The sequence below is a fragment of the Copadichromis virginalis genome, linkage group LG18, assembly GCF_057382275.1.
Source record: "Copadichromis virginalis isolate Kocher_CV1m ecotype Utaka linkage group LG18, C_Virginalis_male_GT1.1, whole genome shotgun sequence".
In the NCBI taxonomy this organism is placed as follows: Eukaryota; Metazoa; Chordata; class Actinopteri; order Cichliformes; family Cichlidae; genus Copadichromis; species Copadichromis virginalis.
In genome coordinates, this window is record NC_140635.1 from 21,086,362 (window position 1) to 21,104,840 (window position 18,479).

The 18,479-nt window shown below is 42.1% G+C and overlaps 1 protein-coding gene across 4 annotated transcripts in view; it reads left to right on the forward strand.

Moving 5' to 3' along the window:
- Positions 1–2,602: 2,602 nt before the first annotated feature.
- fgf12a (fibroblast growth factor 12a) overlaps positions 2,603–18,479 on the forward strand; it is a 31,142-nt gene continuing 15,265 nt past the window's right edge. The window contains exons 1-2 of one of the 4 annotated variants that reach the window (XM_085439958.1): positions 15,503–16,646; positions 18,075–18,122. In XM_085439958.1, coding sequence (XP_085296084.1) covers positions 16,451–16,646; positions 18,075–18,122 — 244 coding nt within the window. In that variant the 5' untranslated portion in view covers positions 15,503–16,450. Of the gene's footprint in view, positions 2,857–9,499; positions 9,938–15,502; positions 16,647–18,074; positions 18,123–18,479 lie in introns of those variants that run through there. The other 3 variants (XM_085439962.1, XM_085439961.1, XM_085439960.1) reach the window with 3 other exon arrangements.

Sequence of the window (18,479 nt, forward strand, 5' to 3'; positions counted from 1 at the left end):
TTAAGAGAATGGGGGACAATGACTCTATGAATTTGTCTTTTTATTTAACATTTTCAGAGCCTGCTTAAAGAATTTCCCTAATGATTGCTACAGCTATTAACATGTTAGGCTTTCACATGAGCAAAACATTGAATGAAAGACTTCCTTACCGCTTCCTTTCCAAAAAAATCCAATTTCTTCCAATTAAATTATAAATACACAAAAGTTTGCCTTCATGAAAACAAGAAACACTGTAAAACGTGGACAGTAACTGAGCAATATTGATGACATTAGGTAATGCTATTGGCATCTGGACAAGTTCCACAAACTTCTCCCAGGCCAGCCACTGACTCCAGAAATAGGTGAAGAAGGGAGAATTTTGCAGCGGGAAGGCTGCACTGCAGTGTCTGCAGAGGAGAGCTCTCCTCCGATGCAATATCTGCACTTGCTGGGCTGTTATAGCTCTACACAATACTGCACAGAGAAAGCCAGAGAAAGAGTTAAAAGGTAGGACTGATGGGGCACACAAGCGATTCATCTTAAGTGAAGCAGACAATGCATCTCCTGGGTACATTATAATACAATCTGACTTCTGCGAGAAAATTATATAGTCATACAGAGGGAACAGGGTGTGTAGGTGTTTCAGGACAAAGATATTGTGTACAAAGGCAGGGACAGCAGCATGCCTTTGCCACTGTATGGGGCAAGGACACACTGCCAAGTTAGATGATATCCTATGGGTGCAGGTCTGGGGCAGGGGAGGTCACAGAGATACACAAGAGAGGAGTTAGGGGAGGAGAGATGAAGAAAGGAGAGGAAGGAAGGGATAGGAGACAGGCAGAGAGACCGGATGGGAGAGGTAAGAGAGTAGACAAAAAAGGAGGGTGAAAAGCATGAATATTTCAGGCGTCAAAGAGTAAACTTAAAGCTGTCGCTCATTTGGTTTTTCATTAAAGAGATGAACACACATACAAAGCTCTCTCTGAATCTGTAGAAGACTTTAGGTGTCTTTCTGATCAATGCAGTCCATTTCCCCCCCAGCAGAGGTGTTCTCTTTCAGGTCCTCTCATTGATTTGCTGTGAACTGACGCCCGCCAGGATTCACCTGTGTCGGCAGCAGGGCAGCCAGTCCCCGGCACATGTGACAGGAAGCATAACGTCTGAAATCAGAGCAACTTTTCATTCACGTATGACGGCCTCTCGTGCCACTGTAACTGTGACCACATGGAGAAAATATTAAAGCCAATCTGACATTCAACCTCCCGGCTTTGCACTGTGATTTGGAGCTACAGGCGGAGGCATGACGCGGAACGTCATTTGGCCTTCAGGTTTCTATTACAGCTCAAAGGCTAGAAACATCTTATACCAGCAGCTCATTCTTTTTATACCATCATAGGAAACTCTAGCTGTTGTCATAGCGTCCCATCAGAGTGCTGACAGGGCCCTTTCCAAGACACTGATCAATGGACCAGTTAGATGATACCACACTAGTTGTTTTCTGTTTTTTTTCACTGCATACATTTTGAGACTCAGTGCAGGATTGTGGTATTCTTCTCGTTCGGTTGATAGACAGAATCATGCTGTGTGAATTGAAGACTTGGGATTTCAGTGCTAATGTTGGTTTTGCACAAAATAACAGAGGACAGCAACAAAACACAACAACATCAACCTTCCAGTACTCCTACTGATTAATAGGAATACAACAAATCTGTTTGTGTGTGTGTGTTTCCTTTTTATTTCACAAGGGATAGAAAAAAACACTCATCACAGAACAAGAGCGGCACTTGAATAAAGGTGAAAGCAGCGTACTCTTACTCACAGACTGTGCCTTTGTGCACATATCTGTCCTGGCAGTTCATGATGACGTGATTTCATTACACAACACTAGTTTACACTGAAACAGCTCACTCTGAATGCACAGCCTTTGTGTTCACTGTTCTGTGTATCTATCATAATTCTGCTGCAGTATAATCAAATAACAGGCACAATAAAGCGTCAAATGCTCAGGACACAGTTATTGATCTGATTCATTCATTAAATATTAATGTCTCTCAGCAAAAATATCATATACCTTTGCAACAAGTAATACAACATGTACATTACGTGGTCAGCAACTGTGGGAGGGAGGGGCTCTTAATTTTGCAGAGATCCGTTCAAAATATGAAAGAGAATTGAATTTATGGGGTACATTTGCCCTCAAATGGTCCCAATAAATAAATATATAAAAACCGAAACAAAACCCTGAAATATTCAGCTGCAGTGAAAATATTCCTGCATAATTTCCATTTTTCTTTTGCATAAAGGTATAAAAAATTGATATGTATATAAAACAATCTCCCTAAAAACAGTAAAAAACAGAAAGAAAAAAGGGGGGAAGCCTGGTTGCTATGTCGATTGCTTTGGAGTTGAGGACAGATGAACAGACGAGAAGGCAGAACTCATCCTCTCGCAATGAAACAGTTCATTCATTATAACCATTTCTCTGCTGCATGCCAAATCATTTCTGCATCAAGGCACAATGCACACTCTGCATCTCCTCCTGAAAAGTCCCGCCCCCTCCCTCACTCACTCTTTACCTGAGCCACCAGTCCACCTTACTCAGAAACTCTCAGAAGCACCAATGTGTGAGCTCACTCGAGAGCTCTGCACTCGGTGTGTCTCCGGCCAAGTAGGGGTCCTAGAAGGATCTCATTTGGGGGGGAAAAGAAAAAAAAATACAGTTGAAAATAATATTAGGCTTACTTGAAACAACCAACTTGCCTCCCTCTTCTCAGCTGTCCTGACGGAAGAAGAGAGCGCGCACGCGGCGAACGCATAGTCCGCATCGGCAGTATCCAACTTCGGCACCACAAGAGGACATGGGTGACAAAAACGCCGGTAAGAAACTTCCACGTGCTTCTTTATGAATAATTTACTAGCACATTTTGCTTGGGTAGTTGTTCAGACGCAGTGTTTAATGGATTTGACTATTTAAGCACGGACTGCGCAACGTCAGAAAAAGCCAAACAAAAACTCTAAAAAAAAAGGAAAAAAAATACACTTTTTGAATATGGGCACGAATTTGACCCAGTGGATGCGCAAGATATCCTGCACACGCCATAACCAACCACACATCCTCACCACATGGTTCAGTGCTGCAGGGCGATGCTGCTACTGCTGCTGTATCCAGACTCTCTCGCTCAGTCTACTGCCTCTTATAGTTTTGTCACCCCAAGCATACACTCTGCAACCCCAGTGTGCACCCTAAACTCCCCAGCACTGGTCATAATTTAACATTATAAGGACTGCAAATCACATATGCAGTGCACATATACATTTATAGAACCAGTGTAAATATTACATTAGGCTTTGGTTGTTTTCAAGCAGGCTGCTGCGCATGGTAAAAGGTTTGGTCTCCCTTCTCCTATAGCGTCTTTACTCTGTCAGTGCTGTCAGCTGATTTAGACAAAAACTGCTGCCTCTCCACTTTTTTTTTGCGGTGAAACGACTGCTCTGCTGTTCTCCGTGCAGCGGCGGCAGTGTTCCCTGAACGATTAGCATGCGTGTTGTTGACAAAGCTTTTCAACTTTACCAGTAATGGGTAGAGAGGCTGCAGTTTACACCTGCTGGATGCTGAGTCTGCTCCCTGAAAAGCTAGATGTCCTTAAAGGCGTTTCACTCTAAACAGTGATGTGCTTCATTGTCTTTATGTTGTGGAGGTTTTTTTTTTTTTAGTTTTTTTTAAGACACATGGGGGTTAAAGCACAAAGGGGGGTGTTCCCTGTGTAAAATATATTTGGATTAGGGACAGAGTGCCCTTGTTTAAGTAGGGTAACCTTCAGGCAGGGTCACATTGGCCTGTTTCGCTCAGAGTTGTTCCAAAGCAAAGTGTGGTAACATAGCAAAAAAGCCTATAAAAGTAGTGGGGAAAAGCAGGTTTCATGCCAAGTGCACAGTTTAGATTCCACTTACATCATTTGGAGCACGGATATTAAACTAATCTTACATCGTGGGCCACAAACAGCCTACTTTGTTTTTAAGTTGGCCAAAACGGTAAAAATCAATATAAGAAAACGAAGTGTGAGGTTCTTTTACTTGGCAAAGATATGCTGCTGTAATTATTGAAAGAAATCTGTCAGCACAAGTCTTTGGGCTTACATTTTTAAAATAAATGAAAGATAGTGAAAGTTATTTGTTAACTTGCAGAAAATGTCCTATTTTATTTCTTTATTTTACTGGTGACACACCGTAAAAAATATTTATTTTTTGTAGTAGATACAGGAAATACAGGCTTGTTTCTCTCATGTAATGGTTTATTTAGCACTTGATTACACTGGTGTATTATGAATGTCTGTAAAATCTATTATATTTAATGTTTAAAGACAAAAATTTATATTCTCCTTCATATTTTCCAAAGCTGTCCAGTGGGTCGAACTAGAGTCTTTGCTAGACCGATTCTGGTATAAACCTTTTTCAACCCACTCTGGGATCTCTAGTGTTTATCACCTAACGAAGCAGTTACAACCACCACCAACCTCTCAATTGAAGTTTTTCCTGTGCATATGTACTAAATCTGTGGAAGTGTAGTTTGAACTGTCACTGTTTTCAGATGCATCACCTCTCATCACTGGTTTATTACTAAATTAAGTGATTGCATTGTTTGGTTGTAGTTTTTTATGCTGACATGTGTTGGATGCTATTGTCGTTTCTCTCTGTGCATGGCATGGGTTGATTCCCTGAAGTGTGATCTCATATAAAGTAGAACATCAGCTCACGGTTCCTCAACTTAAGTATGGTGCTTGTATAAAAATGTTGTTTTATGCTGATGATTGCGTTTACATGGATGCTTTGGTGGGTGTTAATTTGCTGTAGATGTGACCAAAACAATCAACGCAAAGCTGAAAACAATAGGCGGCTTTGAGTGATTGCCACCCACATGCCTGTAATTAAATAAAGAAATAATAATGAATAAATACAAAAATCTCAGTTATCTCTGTGCAATCTGCCACAAGTGTGTTGTTGTTGTCCTATGGTCAAATTGAGCCGCTAACCTCAAGTTTGCACACTTGTCATTCAGCAGAAAGGTGTTTGGCAGCATTACTTGTTGCAACCATAAACAGTTTTGAAACAGTGTTGATTTAAAAAGCACTGTTTCTTTAAGCTTTGCAGAATACTAGAATTTCAGCAAACAGTAATAACCATCAGCAGTGACTCTGGGGTTTTGTGCATTTAAATATCTTCTCAAATCTGTGACTGTTTATCTTTGTATAGGTTATTTTAACTGCCCATTAATAAATATTGTTGTAATATTTAACTATAGAGATGGCAATAGATTTCCACACAGAAATGATTTATTGGCATCTGTAGTTTATGCAAAAGTTTTGTCTGGTAGAATAAAGTTATTGTGTTGCTGTCAAAGCAGCTTACAAAAACAACATATATGCTATTATTATTTACCCTCAGCCAAAGATGTACGATATTACACTATATTATGCATCACTGCTGACTATTTATATGATATTTTAAAAGCAAGTAAAAGCCTTAATTTCTACTTCAAAATGAAAATTAAATACAGATAGACTGAGTTTGATTTGAAGCGTCCATTACATTTCCAAATAACTAAAGCACATATGATGCACTGAAAGTAAAATTTGAATTTCAGTTAATACAGAACAGGCAACATTAGCTTTATTTATGGCATATGAATTTTAAGGAAAGTCAAGAACTTCACTATTTGTGATGGAAGGTTTTTGATTGTTCTCTTCGTTTAGATGAGTGTTAGCACTGCTAATAAGGCTAGCCTTCTAGTAGTAGTACTAGTTGTAACTGTGCTTTTGTACCAAGCAGACTTGCAAACTACTTTATCAGTTTATATAGGCCTATAAAATGATACATGCAATAAGCGTTTGATGCCTTAACATGACCTTTGTGCACCAAGTATTAAATAACTAAGTGGATTTTTCATATGTTTTGAAATGTTTTTCTCATCCATCATCCATCATGCCCCGCTGTGGGCAGCTTTGCTGCAAACACTTATAAACAACTGAGTCATCCTTGCAGTAATTTTAAACAGGGATTTATTTGTTGCACTAAACTCTGTACTTAAATGTAATATAGACACCTCTTGCTCATATTCAGATGTAAAGGGGTTTAAGCCTTTGGTTAATGTATTTACTAATTTATTTTTTAACGTCTTTGTTCTGTTATAATCAATGGTCATTCAATGCTAGGCCCTGTCTTTATTAAAGGATTCATATTTTTTAATAGAAATAAAGATGATCTAAAGCTGTAAAGCCCATGTGATTTGGTTATTACTAAGCTAAACCCAACTAAGATGCTAAATATCTCAAAAACTTATGAAGTAACACACACAGATGCATTCTTGTGCTCATTTTCACCACTGCAGTGATATCTGCAGAAATTTGTTAAGTGGTTCGGTGGAAGACTTCATCCAGTGGTTTCAGGGAAGGAGTGTTATGGCCACAGCTAGACATGCTGTGATGTCTGCCTCCATGGGTGTGTCCTACCACCTGTCCTGCCATAGGTACTGCCCTTCTGCACAGCTGTACTTAAGGCCAGAGTGAGGAGCGCTGCAGTGTCAGAGATCCTCTTTGGTTTGCCACGTGTGAGCTGTGTGTTCTGGATATTTACTCCTATGTTGTGGAGAGGAGCATGTTTTTGGTAGTTTACACTTTTTAACTTATGCTTTTGTTTAGTGACCAGTGTCTGTGCTGTGCTGTTTGTTTCTTTCCTTGCCATCAGCTTGCCATCTCTTTCAGTTTGATTATTTAACTTTTTTTTGCCTCCATGTCTTCTTCAACCAGGACACTTTTTTTGCACATCTCCTGGGCTTTTTAGGGGAGAAACGAGGAGAAACAAGCTCTGTTGTTTTATAAGAATCCTACTAAAGCAAACACTTCAACATGTGTTGTAGGACAATCCAGTTTATGTGGATTTTTTAAGTTTGTAAGGCTCGACTCTATCTTTGAGCTCTCCAGTCAGTGCCTGGGTTGGATTGGGAACAAGTGAAATGTAAACAATGTACACATTTTCTCTTTTTGAAGCTTTAAAATTAAACTGAAAGGTCTGTAAACAACAGGTCTTATGATAATGACAGTTTTACTGCTGTCAGATTGATGATCAGGTGATTTAAACAAGTAAAGCAAACATCAAAACTGACAGCAAATTTCAGGGTGTGAAGTATCAAAAACTTTGAACATATTTACATTAATGCCAATAAATGAATGGAATGATAACCAACTAAGCATAGCCGTAGCAGGGAACTGACTGTAAATAAACATATCAGAATTCCATAAAACCATAGCATTTATGAGATATTTATTAGAGCTTATCATACAAATCTCATGCCGTGTCAGAAGCATGGTGCTATAACTCTTGTGTCATATTAACGAAATGGAATAGATCAGTGCTTATTTACTTTGTGAGTAATAATCAGGCACACTAAGTCCTCCCATCATTAAGTGACTGTCATTGTGATTGTTTTGTCCATTTTTAAATAAAATTGATGCTAATAAATGAAAATGTTCCACAATTTTGTCCCTGGGACAAACACATTAAAACTAAAACTACATTTTTAATTAGCATAATTAATAATAGATTTTGTTTGGATGCTAAAGTGTTGCCTCAACTACAGTGCGTTTTTGTCACTTCACGTTCCCTCTGCGCTATAGCCCCCGTTTCATCTCTATTCCTCCCCTCATACCTTCTTTGGCTCTTTAGCAACTAGCGATTGACTCTGCAGTGGTACAGTATAGTGAAAGCTGAGTGTACAGTACAGCACCATCACCAAGTCTGTAACTCTGGGTCTGATGCCAGCTCCCTGCACCCTCTACCCATTCTCTCTTTATTCCTCTCTGACCTTTCCTTATTTGCATGTGGATGCTGTTGTTGAGGCATTTTGCTGACCTATAACGTCCTGTTATGTTCATTGTGTAGATTTTACATAGCGAGGGAATGTTCCCATGGTAGCTGTAATCATATATCTCATTGTCCTTGTGGTGCAATGTCACATGAGCACAAGAATTAGGTTTTGAAATATAGTAAAATGTTGCAGTATATACTGTAAAGTACTTTTTAGCAGTGTGCTGAATGAGACGGCAGAGATTGGCATAGTGTTTGTTTGGCTGACTGGTGACTTGGAAAAATAAAATAAAACCCAGCATCCTCTTTAATTTGTTTTGTCTTGTGCAAATCTAGTGTTAATGTTTTAGCAATTTGAGTATCTATAGGCAACTCTCTTCTACTTGGATATGCTCGCTTTAATTTTAATGGTTTATGCTATGGCACCACCTGGTGTTGAAAATGGCACATAGCGCTCTAGTCATCATGGGTCAAAATGCGTAATGAGATCGTGAACCTTCTCGTTTGGATAGTGAGTCATAACTGAAAACACATTTTAAGGTCATTAGAGCTTGAAGTGCACACGGTGAGTGTCATCTGGAGATATAGTGTGATATAAAATATATGCAAAGGCTTTTTATAGAGTCACAACTCCACTGTCCAGTATTGCAAGTACCTAATTCAGTTCGGGACCGCATTTACGCCACACTGTGATGTTCCAACAAATCCTCATCCTGGAATTGACTTTCCCTGATTTAGCAGCTGACTTTTCACTTTCACGCATTAACAAAAGACGCAGTGGGACTCCGAGATCTTCCACGCAAAGTGCTGTAGCGAAACCAAACTGGTTACTTCTATTGTTCTTGCTCTCGTTGTTTCTGCACACTGTTCCTGTTGCATTCAGGAGAAAGATTTACACTTTTCACAAAGTCACGATCAGCTTAAAGCGTATATGCTGATCTATATCAAATCCATATATGGAATTTAGCGAAATAACAAACGCACTGCTGCCGCACTTGGAAGGACACTTCGGTGGCCATTGTTGGGGTGGCTGTAGCTCAGGCAGGTCATCTACTGATCGCAAGGTTGGTGGTTTGATTCCCGGCTTCCCCTAGTCCCTAGCAAGATACTAACCCCAAATTGCTCTCCGGTGTATAAATGTGTGTGAATGTTAGCTAGAAAGCACTTAGAAAAATGTGCTTGTGCTAATGGGTGTGAATGCGCTTTGAGTGCTCAGAAGAGTAGAAAGGCGCTATATACGAACCAGTCATTTACCGTTACTCACTCTTTCATAAGCAGTGACTGAGCCATAAACTTTCTGCTACTCTCACGCATCGCAAAACATCATTGACTTCAAAGCGATGGCCTGCAGCTGACGTTGTCCGCTTCTTCCCGGTGATTTGTGAAAACGTAGAAGGGGGTAAAAAAAAGAAAGAGGAAAACTACTGGCTCTCGGAGTCCAACATCTGTGCGGCCAAAGCTTCGGATCGTGCAGCCTTTGTCGCTTTTTAGCTGTCAGCTCCGCATTACCTCACTCGTGGCCTGCCACTTACCCCTGCAGTTTAACTTTGGCGTGCGCTCTCTCTCTCTTTCTCTCTTTCAATCTTCACTCTCTCTCTCCCCCTTCCCATCTCCTTTTCTGCTATTACGTCCGCTGCTGGTAAAGACGCGGAGGCAGGAGGAGGAGGGGGGTGTACAATTAAGAGCACATTGTAACGTCCTTGCGTTGCCTGCTGTGGCGGAAGAGGAGTGTGCCGTGAACGCGAATGACCGTCGGTGGACAAGAAGAGGAAAGACAGAGAGAGTTAGAGGGTTAGAGAGAGCGAGAGAGGGGGGAATCACTCAAGATGCCTCGTTTTAGCGTAATTTGTCCTGCAGACTGTGCCCTTCCGGCGTTTTGAGGGGCTGCTGTGAGAGCCAGTAGAGAAAGGCTGGCTGGCTGGCTACGCTATGCTGCCTGACCCTGCTGTGTTGTGATAGCGTTGTCCGATTGTTTGGATTGAGGAAGGCTCCCATCAACCCAAATCAATGAGGATTCTGAGGCCATTCCTTCAGAAAGGAGCGCATATGCTGCAGTGTTTCTGTGGACAACGATCGAAGTCGACCACAATCACCAACGGTGAGAGACATAGCATTATAGCTGTCTTTGCTTTGCATGCTTTCTCTCTTGAGTGATAAAAGAAAAGGAAAGGAAAGGGGGGATTTATAGAGAAGGGGAGGAGGGGATGAGTGGTTTTATTAAACACCAGAGTGTGTGTGAGTAACATCTTCCGAGTCTGCAGTGGAGGGAGGCTCTCCTTGTGCTCCTCGCGTCTGTCCTGAGTTTTCTGTGCAGTCTTCGGCCGTCGCGGATAGCTGCTGGCAGTCAGCTGTAAGTCGCACTACTCTGGAGAGGAGAGGGGTCCTGATACTGTACAAGCCCGTGCTATATTTGTTTCTAGTGGTGCAACTGAAGCGGGCCAAAAATGGATAATGCAGGGATCAAGTCATTAAAGTTCAGGGGCCTGGAGAAGCAGCGCTCCTTCAGGGCCCCAAACGACCAGCACCACGGATAGCGCCACAACAGAAAGGCTCCTGTTCCAGTCAGAGTTTTTTTTCTTTCTTTTTTTTGTATATGCCAAGCCACATTGATTGATTGGTTGGTTGGTTGATTGCATTTTGTACAATTAGATACAGTACAAACTCAGTTTAAAACTACTCAACTCCCTCTGCGCTTCACTGGTACATGTTTTTTGGTATGAGGTTAGGCCTAATTAAATTAAATTCGAAGACCCCTCTGAAAGTCCCCAAAAGTACCACTGTAGCTTTAACTACTTTAATAGATATGTATACAGCTTTTTTTTTTTTTTTAACGAAACCTATGCAGCTTAGAATTTGTATATATAAAAAAGACCACTTGAGGATACAAAACTGCAATGACATGCATAAGCACACACACAAGCCCACACACAGCCACCACTTATCAGTCTTTGGCAACAAGCCTAAGATCCCTGCCATGTCCTCTAGTCATGTCTCAGGCAATTCACTGCAATGCTGTTGTTGTTCATTCATAACACAGATCTACTGTCTCCATAGGCGTGGAGAATTCCCCAGTATTGCCAGTGAAAACCAGAAGTTTTTTTTTGTTACTGGGAAACAAATGCAACACCTCCTCTTGTCACTTGCAGTACGTAGGCTCTCAGCTGGAGCAGTTTGGAAATTCAGGGCAGACAATTAGAAACTCCATTAAGCACAGTTGATTCCTCTGAGGTAGTTGGACCAAAAGCAGCATGCACCCTGGGATCTGTAGGACTCGGATATGAAGCACTATCAGTCCTTATTCTGCATCTGTGCTCACTGTTAGATGAACCCTTTGACCTCAATCAAAACTTTATGAGTCAGCACATGGGTGTTGAAATGACACCCATGTGCTGCGAAGCATGACTGTGTGGATTGAGTTAAGGATCGTTATAAGATCAAATTGCTTCAGATAAATAGTTTGTTTAAACCTTGGACTTTTTCAATCATTTTGAAGGTTAATGTTTGATTTTCTGTATTTATATTATTATGGTGGTATGGCTCAGACAGTTTCATTTCCAATTACAGCTAAAATATAAGGGAAGTATGAGTTTTGAGTGATGCTGCCATGCTGGCAGCATTTTTTCCCCATTTTTCTCTCTGATAACTTCAGAATAACTCAAAAACATTGTCCATAGAAAGTGAAACAAAGCCATTTAATTGACTTAACTTTCTATACGAAGTTGCCAAAGTCTGCATTTTGCATGGCAATCTCATTGCATCATTCTCTCCTACAGTCTGAACAGTATAAGATCATGGAAGCAACAAGGAGCAGGAAGTGAAGTATTAAACACTTCATTTTTTAGGCGCAAAATTCACCCCGTAGGGACTTCTGGTGAACTATGTGTGTGTGAGCAGGCTTAAATGTTTGCACCTGCTTTCCTTTGTAGTATCAGATTTGCACCTGGCTTTTGTGGTGTTAAAGTTTTCCCTCTTTGTCTCCAGTCTTGGAAGTGTGCTGCTTAGGGCTATGGTGTGAACAAAACAAACACACTCGGGTGTTGTAAACTACTGCAAACTACTGCATTAAATATGAACGGTTTATAATGTCCCATAATAATGTCGCAGCAGCCGATATATTGAAATAGGAGCAGTGGGTAAAATATATCAGTAAGGGTTCCACGGCACAGTAGAAGGACGCCAGATGTCAGGAGCACCTAGAGCCCCAGTATTGTGGTTAATGTGTGGCAGGTACAGGATACTGTGTGGTGGGTGTCATACTAGCAACGCTAACAGACCCAGCAGCACTTTATATTTGCCACTTGGTCAGTTTTCAGTAACTGATGAATATAACATCAGGTTTAGGTTAAAGTTCTTTTTCTAATGTCAGTATATAATGTTTTGTAACATTAGGTTTAACACTCATAGCAAATGCCGATGTATATATATAATTTGAACTTGAACTGCTAAGGTCACAGAGGATTGTGACCTCCTGAATGCAGCAGTAATGGTAGAGGACGTACAAGAACACGATTGGCTAAAGAGCTGACACACACACACATACAGAGATTCCTTCGTGTATTAGTTTCCAAGGCAGACGTCACGGTCAGTGGAAAGTTTATTAAAAGATTCAAGATGAATTTTAATCTTCGGCACAGTGTTGCACAACAAAATTGCAAATCAATCAAAAACACTAAATAAATACAATGAAAAACATTCTAGGTTTGAATCCACTGCTTTGTTTTTTTGTGTTGACTTTGCATGGTTGCCCATGTGCCTTTATGGATTCTCTCTCGCCTCCTAAACAGTCCAAATACATGCTTGTTGATGAACTGGAGGTTCTAAATTGGACATATGCGTGAATGTGAGTGGTTGCCTGACTCTGTGTGTTAGCTTAACACCATCATCTTACTGTAATGCCTAGCTCCATGTGCAACAGGCTCTGCTGACCAACAGCTTAGAAACAGGAAACCCTCTTAAACTTAGTGCTGCATTTCCTTTCCTCCCCAGCAATATACACACCATGTTTGCAGTCAACTGGATGATGATTTGACTAGAAATGTGAACACACACACACGCGGACAAACGCACATCACACATACAGACATGACTCGATTTATCGGAGCGAGATGCAGGAATCTAGACTTTGTCTCATATTTTGCTGCACTAGATGTGATTAAAATTAGAATCTGATTGTTTTGTTCAGCCGTACGACTCGGGCTTTTATCTCCTTTTCATGTTGATTCATGTTGTTTATGTAGTAGAAGTTTTTAAGCAGCATTTTGAGTCACAGAATGTCTCATATTCTCTCACGTTTCTACTCTGCGCTTCTCGAGGAGCTGGCATGACATTACGCTATGACAACCAGTTCTAGCTATTGTGAGTCAACAGATCTGTGAGGTATCTCAAGGACACAGAGAAGTGACAAACTTCAGAGATAGGAAACAGTGAAAGTAGTTTCTCTCCAAAGTGGTTGTGGTTCATTTATTCTCCACAAGGGGGCAGCAGATATACAAAAAAATGTTTCTCTGAACAAGCTGCACCTCTGGCAAGGCCAGAGACTCTGGCTGTGGTTTATTTCTGTTCACTGAATTGATTCATCACAGTTAAATTTGTACATTTAATGAGAAAGTCTCACATAAAACATCTTTTTAAAAGATAAATGCTCCAAATGCATCCTCAGCATACTTGCTTCCATTTTTGCCCTTAATGTTCATATTATTTAACCAAGAAAAAAAAAGAAGAACATTTGACAATAATAACAAACTCACACAGTCTCTGTAACCATGACAGCCAATCTTCAGAGTCAAAATCACTTGAAATGTCAATTTAAATTATTACTCTGTACTATCTGCAGTGTGTTTCATAACAGCAGTGTTTCACTGATTTTGGATGTATCGTTTCTGGAGTGAAGGGAACATTAATTGTCTCTGGTAGAAGGAGGAAGCCAAACAGATCCTCATTAGGGAATACTTTATCTTTCCCCGACAAAGACGTATGTCCATGTCTGTGGTGCGCACGAGCTCCCTCCCATTTCTGAGAAAACTCACTTTGTACTCGGAACCACAAGCTCTGTTTTTTCTTTCTTAGAAGCGCGCAGTATATCACATCCAAAGTGATGAATGTTGTATTGAGACTATTATTATTATTTTTTTATACTGCAGTGTCAAATTAATATCTATCACTCACTGGCAACTCAATAGGAATACAAAAGGTTTTTGATTTAGAATCTGATTGAATCCAAGCCTCGGTTCCTAACTTTCTTTCCTTGCCTATCTTAGTATGTAAGATTTTATCTGCCCTCCATCTCCCTTTCTCTCTCTATCAGTCTTTTCTCTCTCTCTCTCTCTCGCAGATACTTTAGAAAAATGCAAATGACTGACGCGGGTATCAGCACTTCACATTCACATTCCTTCATCCATTTTATCCAAATCTTACATAAAAGGGACAGACAATAGCCGGCAAAAGAAAATCTCTCTCCGTCTTTCGCTCGGTCTCTCCTCTTTCCTCGTCTTGCTGTCTCTACAGATTCAGTTTGGTGAGAGAATGTCAAACCAAGTCCTAGAAAAAGCCTCTAAATGTTTCATGCCCTTTCATCACGGGGATGCTGCTAAAGACACGTGTGTTTTTCCTAACACAGAATGCATCTGTGCTGTGCTGTGTTGTGTTCTCCTTAGCCATGCAACAAAAGGAATGAAACCAGAGGCACATAAACATGATGTCCATCATGCCTGCAGGTTATTCTGGCTGGTGCGTTTTACATTGATTTACCTTTACTGCTACAGTGATCCTCGTCCTCTTAATTGTGCTGAAGACAGCCGCAGAGAAGCAATCAATTGGTTTGCAATTGTTCCTAGTCAGATGGAAACACAGAATAGGCCTACAGGGTGCTCTCACGATGCTTTCACACGAACTGAGGGGCCAAGATGTGTTTGAAGGCAGTTCAAAGCTTTAGTGTCACAGTGTTATTTGTTGATTGTTGTCATTTGTGTTAATTGGGGCTGTACTTTCACTTCCATCACATGAATCCATCTGTTGTGTCACTGTGTGGATCTTGAGTTTTGCCTGAATGTGTGTGTTTCCCGCTCATACTCTGCGTGTTGGACCCTGTTGCGGTTGATCCTTTAAGCCAGACTTAACATGCTCTTTGCGTGGCCACTGTTTTCTTTACAAAATAAAATGTGTGCTCCTATCTCTGTGATAGGCCTATAAGCTGTGAGGGCAAGAATGCCGTGTAGTATAAGCCAAAGCTGATTAAGAATCAACTTTGTATGCAGTTTGCAGTTTCATGCAGCCTTCTCGCATTTTCAAACTGCTTTGCAACTTCGGATTTGAAGTGTAATTAAAAGAGACAGTTGTGAGATGAGTCGCCCCAGTTTGAACGCGCACATAATCCAAAAGGACGCACGTGCACGCGCATCCATTTCTTAAAGGGAAGAAGAAGAAAAAACACCCAGCCCCTCCCCCCTTTTAAGTTTACATTTTGCAATACAAATTCCAATATTCGCAAATTTTCGAGATTGGGATCATTCATTTGTCCCGTGCAACTCCTGGGAATTACTAATACTAACCTCAATCACGTATGATTGCGTTAAAAGAGTTGGAGAGGGAGACAAGGGGTGAGAGAGACAGAGAGGGAGATCGAGAGAGAGGGAGGGAGAGAGGGAGGGAGGCAGGGAGAGAGAGAGAGAAGCTGTGGACCGCCACCATTCACTCGCACATACACACACAGTATTCATTCGGGACTCGCTGGAAATAATGCTTAGGTCACTTTATTATTTGTGCGCTACAATGAAAAGCACTCCGGCGTGTGTTCGCCTCAACTAATTGTTGCTTTTCAGACGGGAATCACTGCCTGCAGGCTTAAATTACATCTCTGCAGCATCCTTGCAGAGTAGCCTCTGCTCGCCGATTCCATTTTTTCCCCGACTGCATTTAAGCGGTGCCATCGACGGAACCGGAGACTGGTTCACATACACGGGCTCCTACACCGCATCCTGGACCGGCAGCGGACTTCTCTTTGAGCATGGAGTAAAAAGATCATTACGGAAAGAAAAAGTTAGTAGTCTTCTCCACGCACGAGCAGTGCCCCTGGGTTTGGGTTTAATGCTTATCGAAAGGCGTCAGGAACCCAGAGGGTAGGCTGGTGTGCGGATGAGGAAAACGATGTCGTGCTCGTCAGCCGCGGCGCTGTTCACCTGGAATACCTGAAGCGCTCTCGTCTATGGCACGCAGCAGCATCAACTTAGAAACACTGTTGCATGTTTTCATGTCTGATATCTGGGTCCTTGTGGCCTAACCCTTAGATATTTTATATAAGATCGGTTGCTGTTGATTGAAAAGCCCGAGTGTCGAAGCAAAACTCGCAGCAGCTGATCATATTTATAGATATATATCTAAATATACTCTACTGTCCCCACAAGAGGATGCTGCCCGAAGCGCAATGATACCCTGGACTCGAAGGATTTTCGTGATCAGTATGACATTTAGTTAAAAAAACAACAACCCAACAAACTCGTGGACCTAAGGACAGAATCAACGTTCTTATTTTTATTTCCGCCACACGCCAATTACCTACAGTGAGATCCGACATCTGCCGAAGTAGACTTTCCGTTTTCAGACTCGGTTCGGGGAGATGGCCGCGATCGCCAGCTCCCTGATCCGGCAGAAACGCCAGGCGAGGGAATCCAACAGCGACCGGGTCTCGACTTCGAAACGTCGCCCCAGTCCCAGCAAAGACCCCCGCTCTCTCTGCGAGAGGCATTTCTTGGGGGTCTTCAGCAAAGTCCGTTTCTGCAGCGGCAAGAAAAGACCCGTTCGGCGGCGACCAGGTCAGTGCCGTAGATTTTTTTTGTTCTTGTTGCTTTTTTCTTTAAACTGATGTGTGTTACGTCTGTGTATGGAAGCGGTTTCCCCCAACCTCCCCCCACCACCACCACCACGCGCCACCCCGCCCCTCTTTGAAGCAGCAGAGGCATTATACTGCAGTCAAGGGCTTCAATCTGAACCGGAGGAGAAGGTAGATTTTCTCCGCGGTGCGAAAAAGAAAGAAAAAAGAATCCACCTGTTCCATGAGGTCTTCTTGTTGTCTGTCTATCCCACCGCAACCCTCCCCCACATACCGAGCGGTACCGGCCAGAATGCACGGTGGATGATCTACATGCCGTGACGTTACCGGTTTATGCATCGTGATAGTGCTCTGATCAGAATAATAAATTAACCCCTGAGCAAAAAATTCTTCCCCAGCCAAAGCTCGAGCGGGATTTGACTCAAAAGCATTACAATAAATCTAAGCCTCTGATTTTTTTATTTCCCCCCACACATAATAATCCCCAGCCCGACCCCCCAATTACACAATTACACAATTGCAACTTGAATAGCTATATGGAAGAAAAAGAAGAAACCTGCTTTAAAATGGCCCAAATTCAATATTAATGCAGGTTGGGGGTAAGGAGCGGAGATAAGTTGCACTGCAGTGCACCAAGGCTCTTTTCAGATTAAATGTTTTAATGGTAAATGTTTATTGCTTATTGCAGAGAGGGAGCTTTACTGCAGTGAAGGGAGGTATAGCTTTAGTGATTAAGAGCTGCCCTGGCTGTATTGATATACAAAGACTCAGGTACTACTACAATTCACGTAAATTCACGTAACCTTCTCTCTATCTCTCTCTTTTTTTTAAACAATTCGAAATGTTTCTGTCCTGGTGCACAGATAACAAGCCAAGAGTGCAAGTCACCTCCCCCTCCTCACTATCCAGATAGTTCTGGTTTGTGATGAGCGACAGTAAGATCCATTCAGTGTCCCAACAGACAGATGAGGAGTGAGACAGACGGGCAGTCAGGCATCAATATTTAAGGCAGAAAGGGAGAAAAATGGAGACAGTCACCCAGCCAGCCAGACAGCCAGCTTTAAAACCCTGTAGTCTTGCAGCTTCCACAGACAATCCAACCTCAGTGTCAAAACTGCAGCAAATTACTTGATTAAAAACATAACCATTCAGCCAAAGCAGTCAGTCCTCCAAACACTAACGGGCAGGTAGGTAACTCCTTCCACATGGCCAGTCACAAAGCAGACAGACAGACAGGGAGGCAGACGGATGCTGTATGTCCTCTAATTGATTATCCATATATTTCCACTGATGTGTTGCCATATATTTGCTTATAAACAACCGATACACTGGAGAATTTATGAATTCTGCCTGTTTAAAAGCCTGTTGTTTTTCCTTCTATTCCCCCACCCCCACCCCCCCACCTCGTAAGATGCACCCTCGAAACCTCCACAGGTGTCCCATAAGGGCTGCAGGCTAGGTCAGTAGCTCAGCCTCCATCCGTGTGTGCTGTGTTTCTTTTCGTCTCCACCCCATCTCGCGCCCATGTCGACTTCCCCCTCGGCCAGGGAGGGGTGGGGAGGGACAGAGAGGGAGGGAGGGTGGGAGGGACCTGGGGCTTCAACACCTGTCTGACAGCCGGCGACCCTCTCCCTTGCTGACTTTCTTCTTCTCCCCCCCTTCATCTCTCCTTCCTGTGTGGCTTTCTTGGACTTTTAAAGCTTCATTTCTGACCTGTTTCTAGCTAAAACTCTCCTATAGCCAGCCGTCTGTTGCTCCTCTGTCTCCTCTCCCTGCCTCTTCTCATTTCGTTTCTGCCCCATTCTCTTTGTCAGTC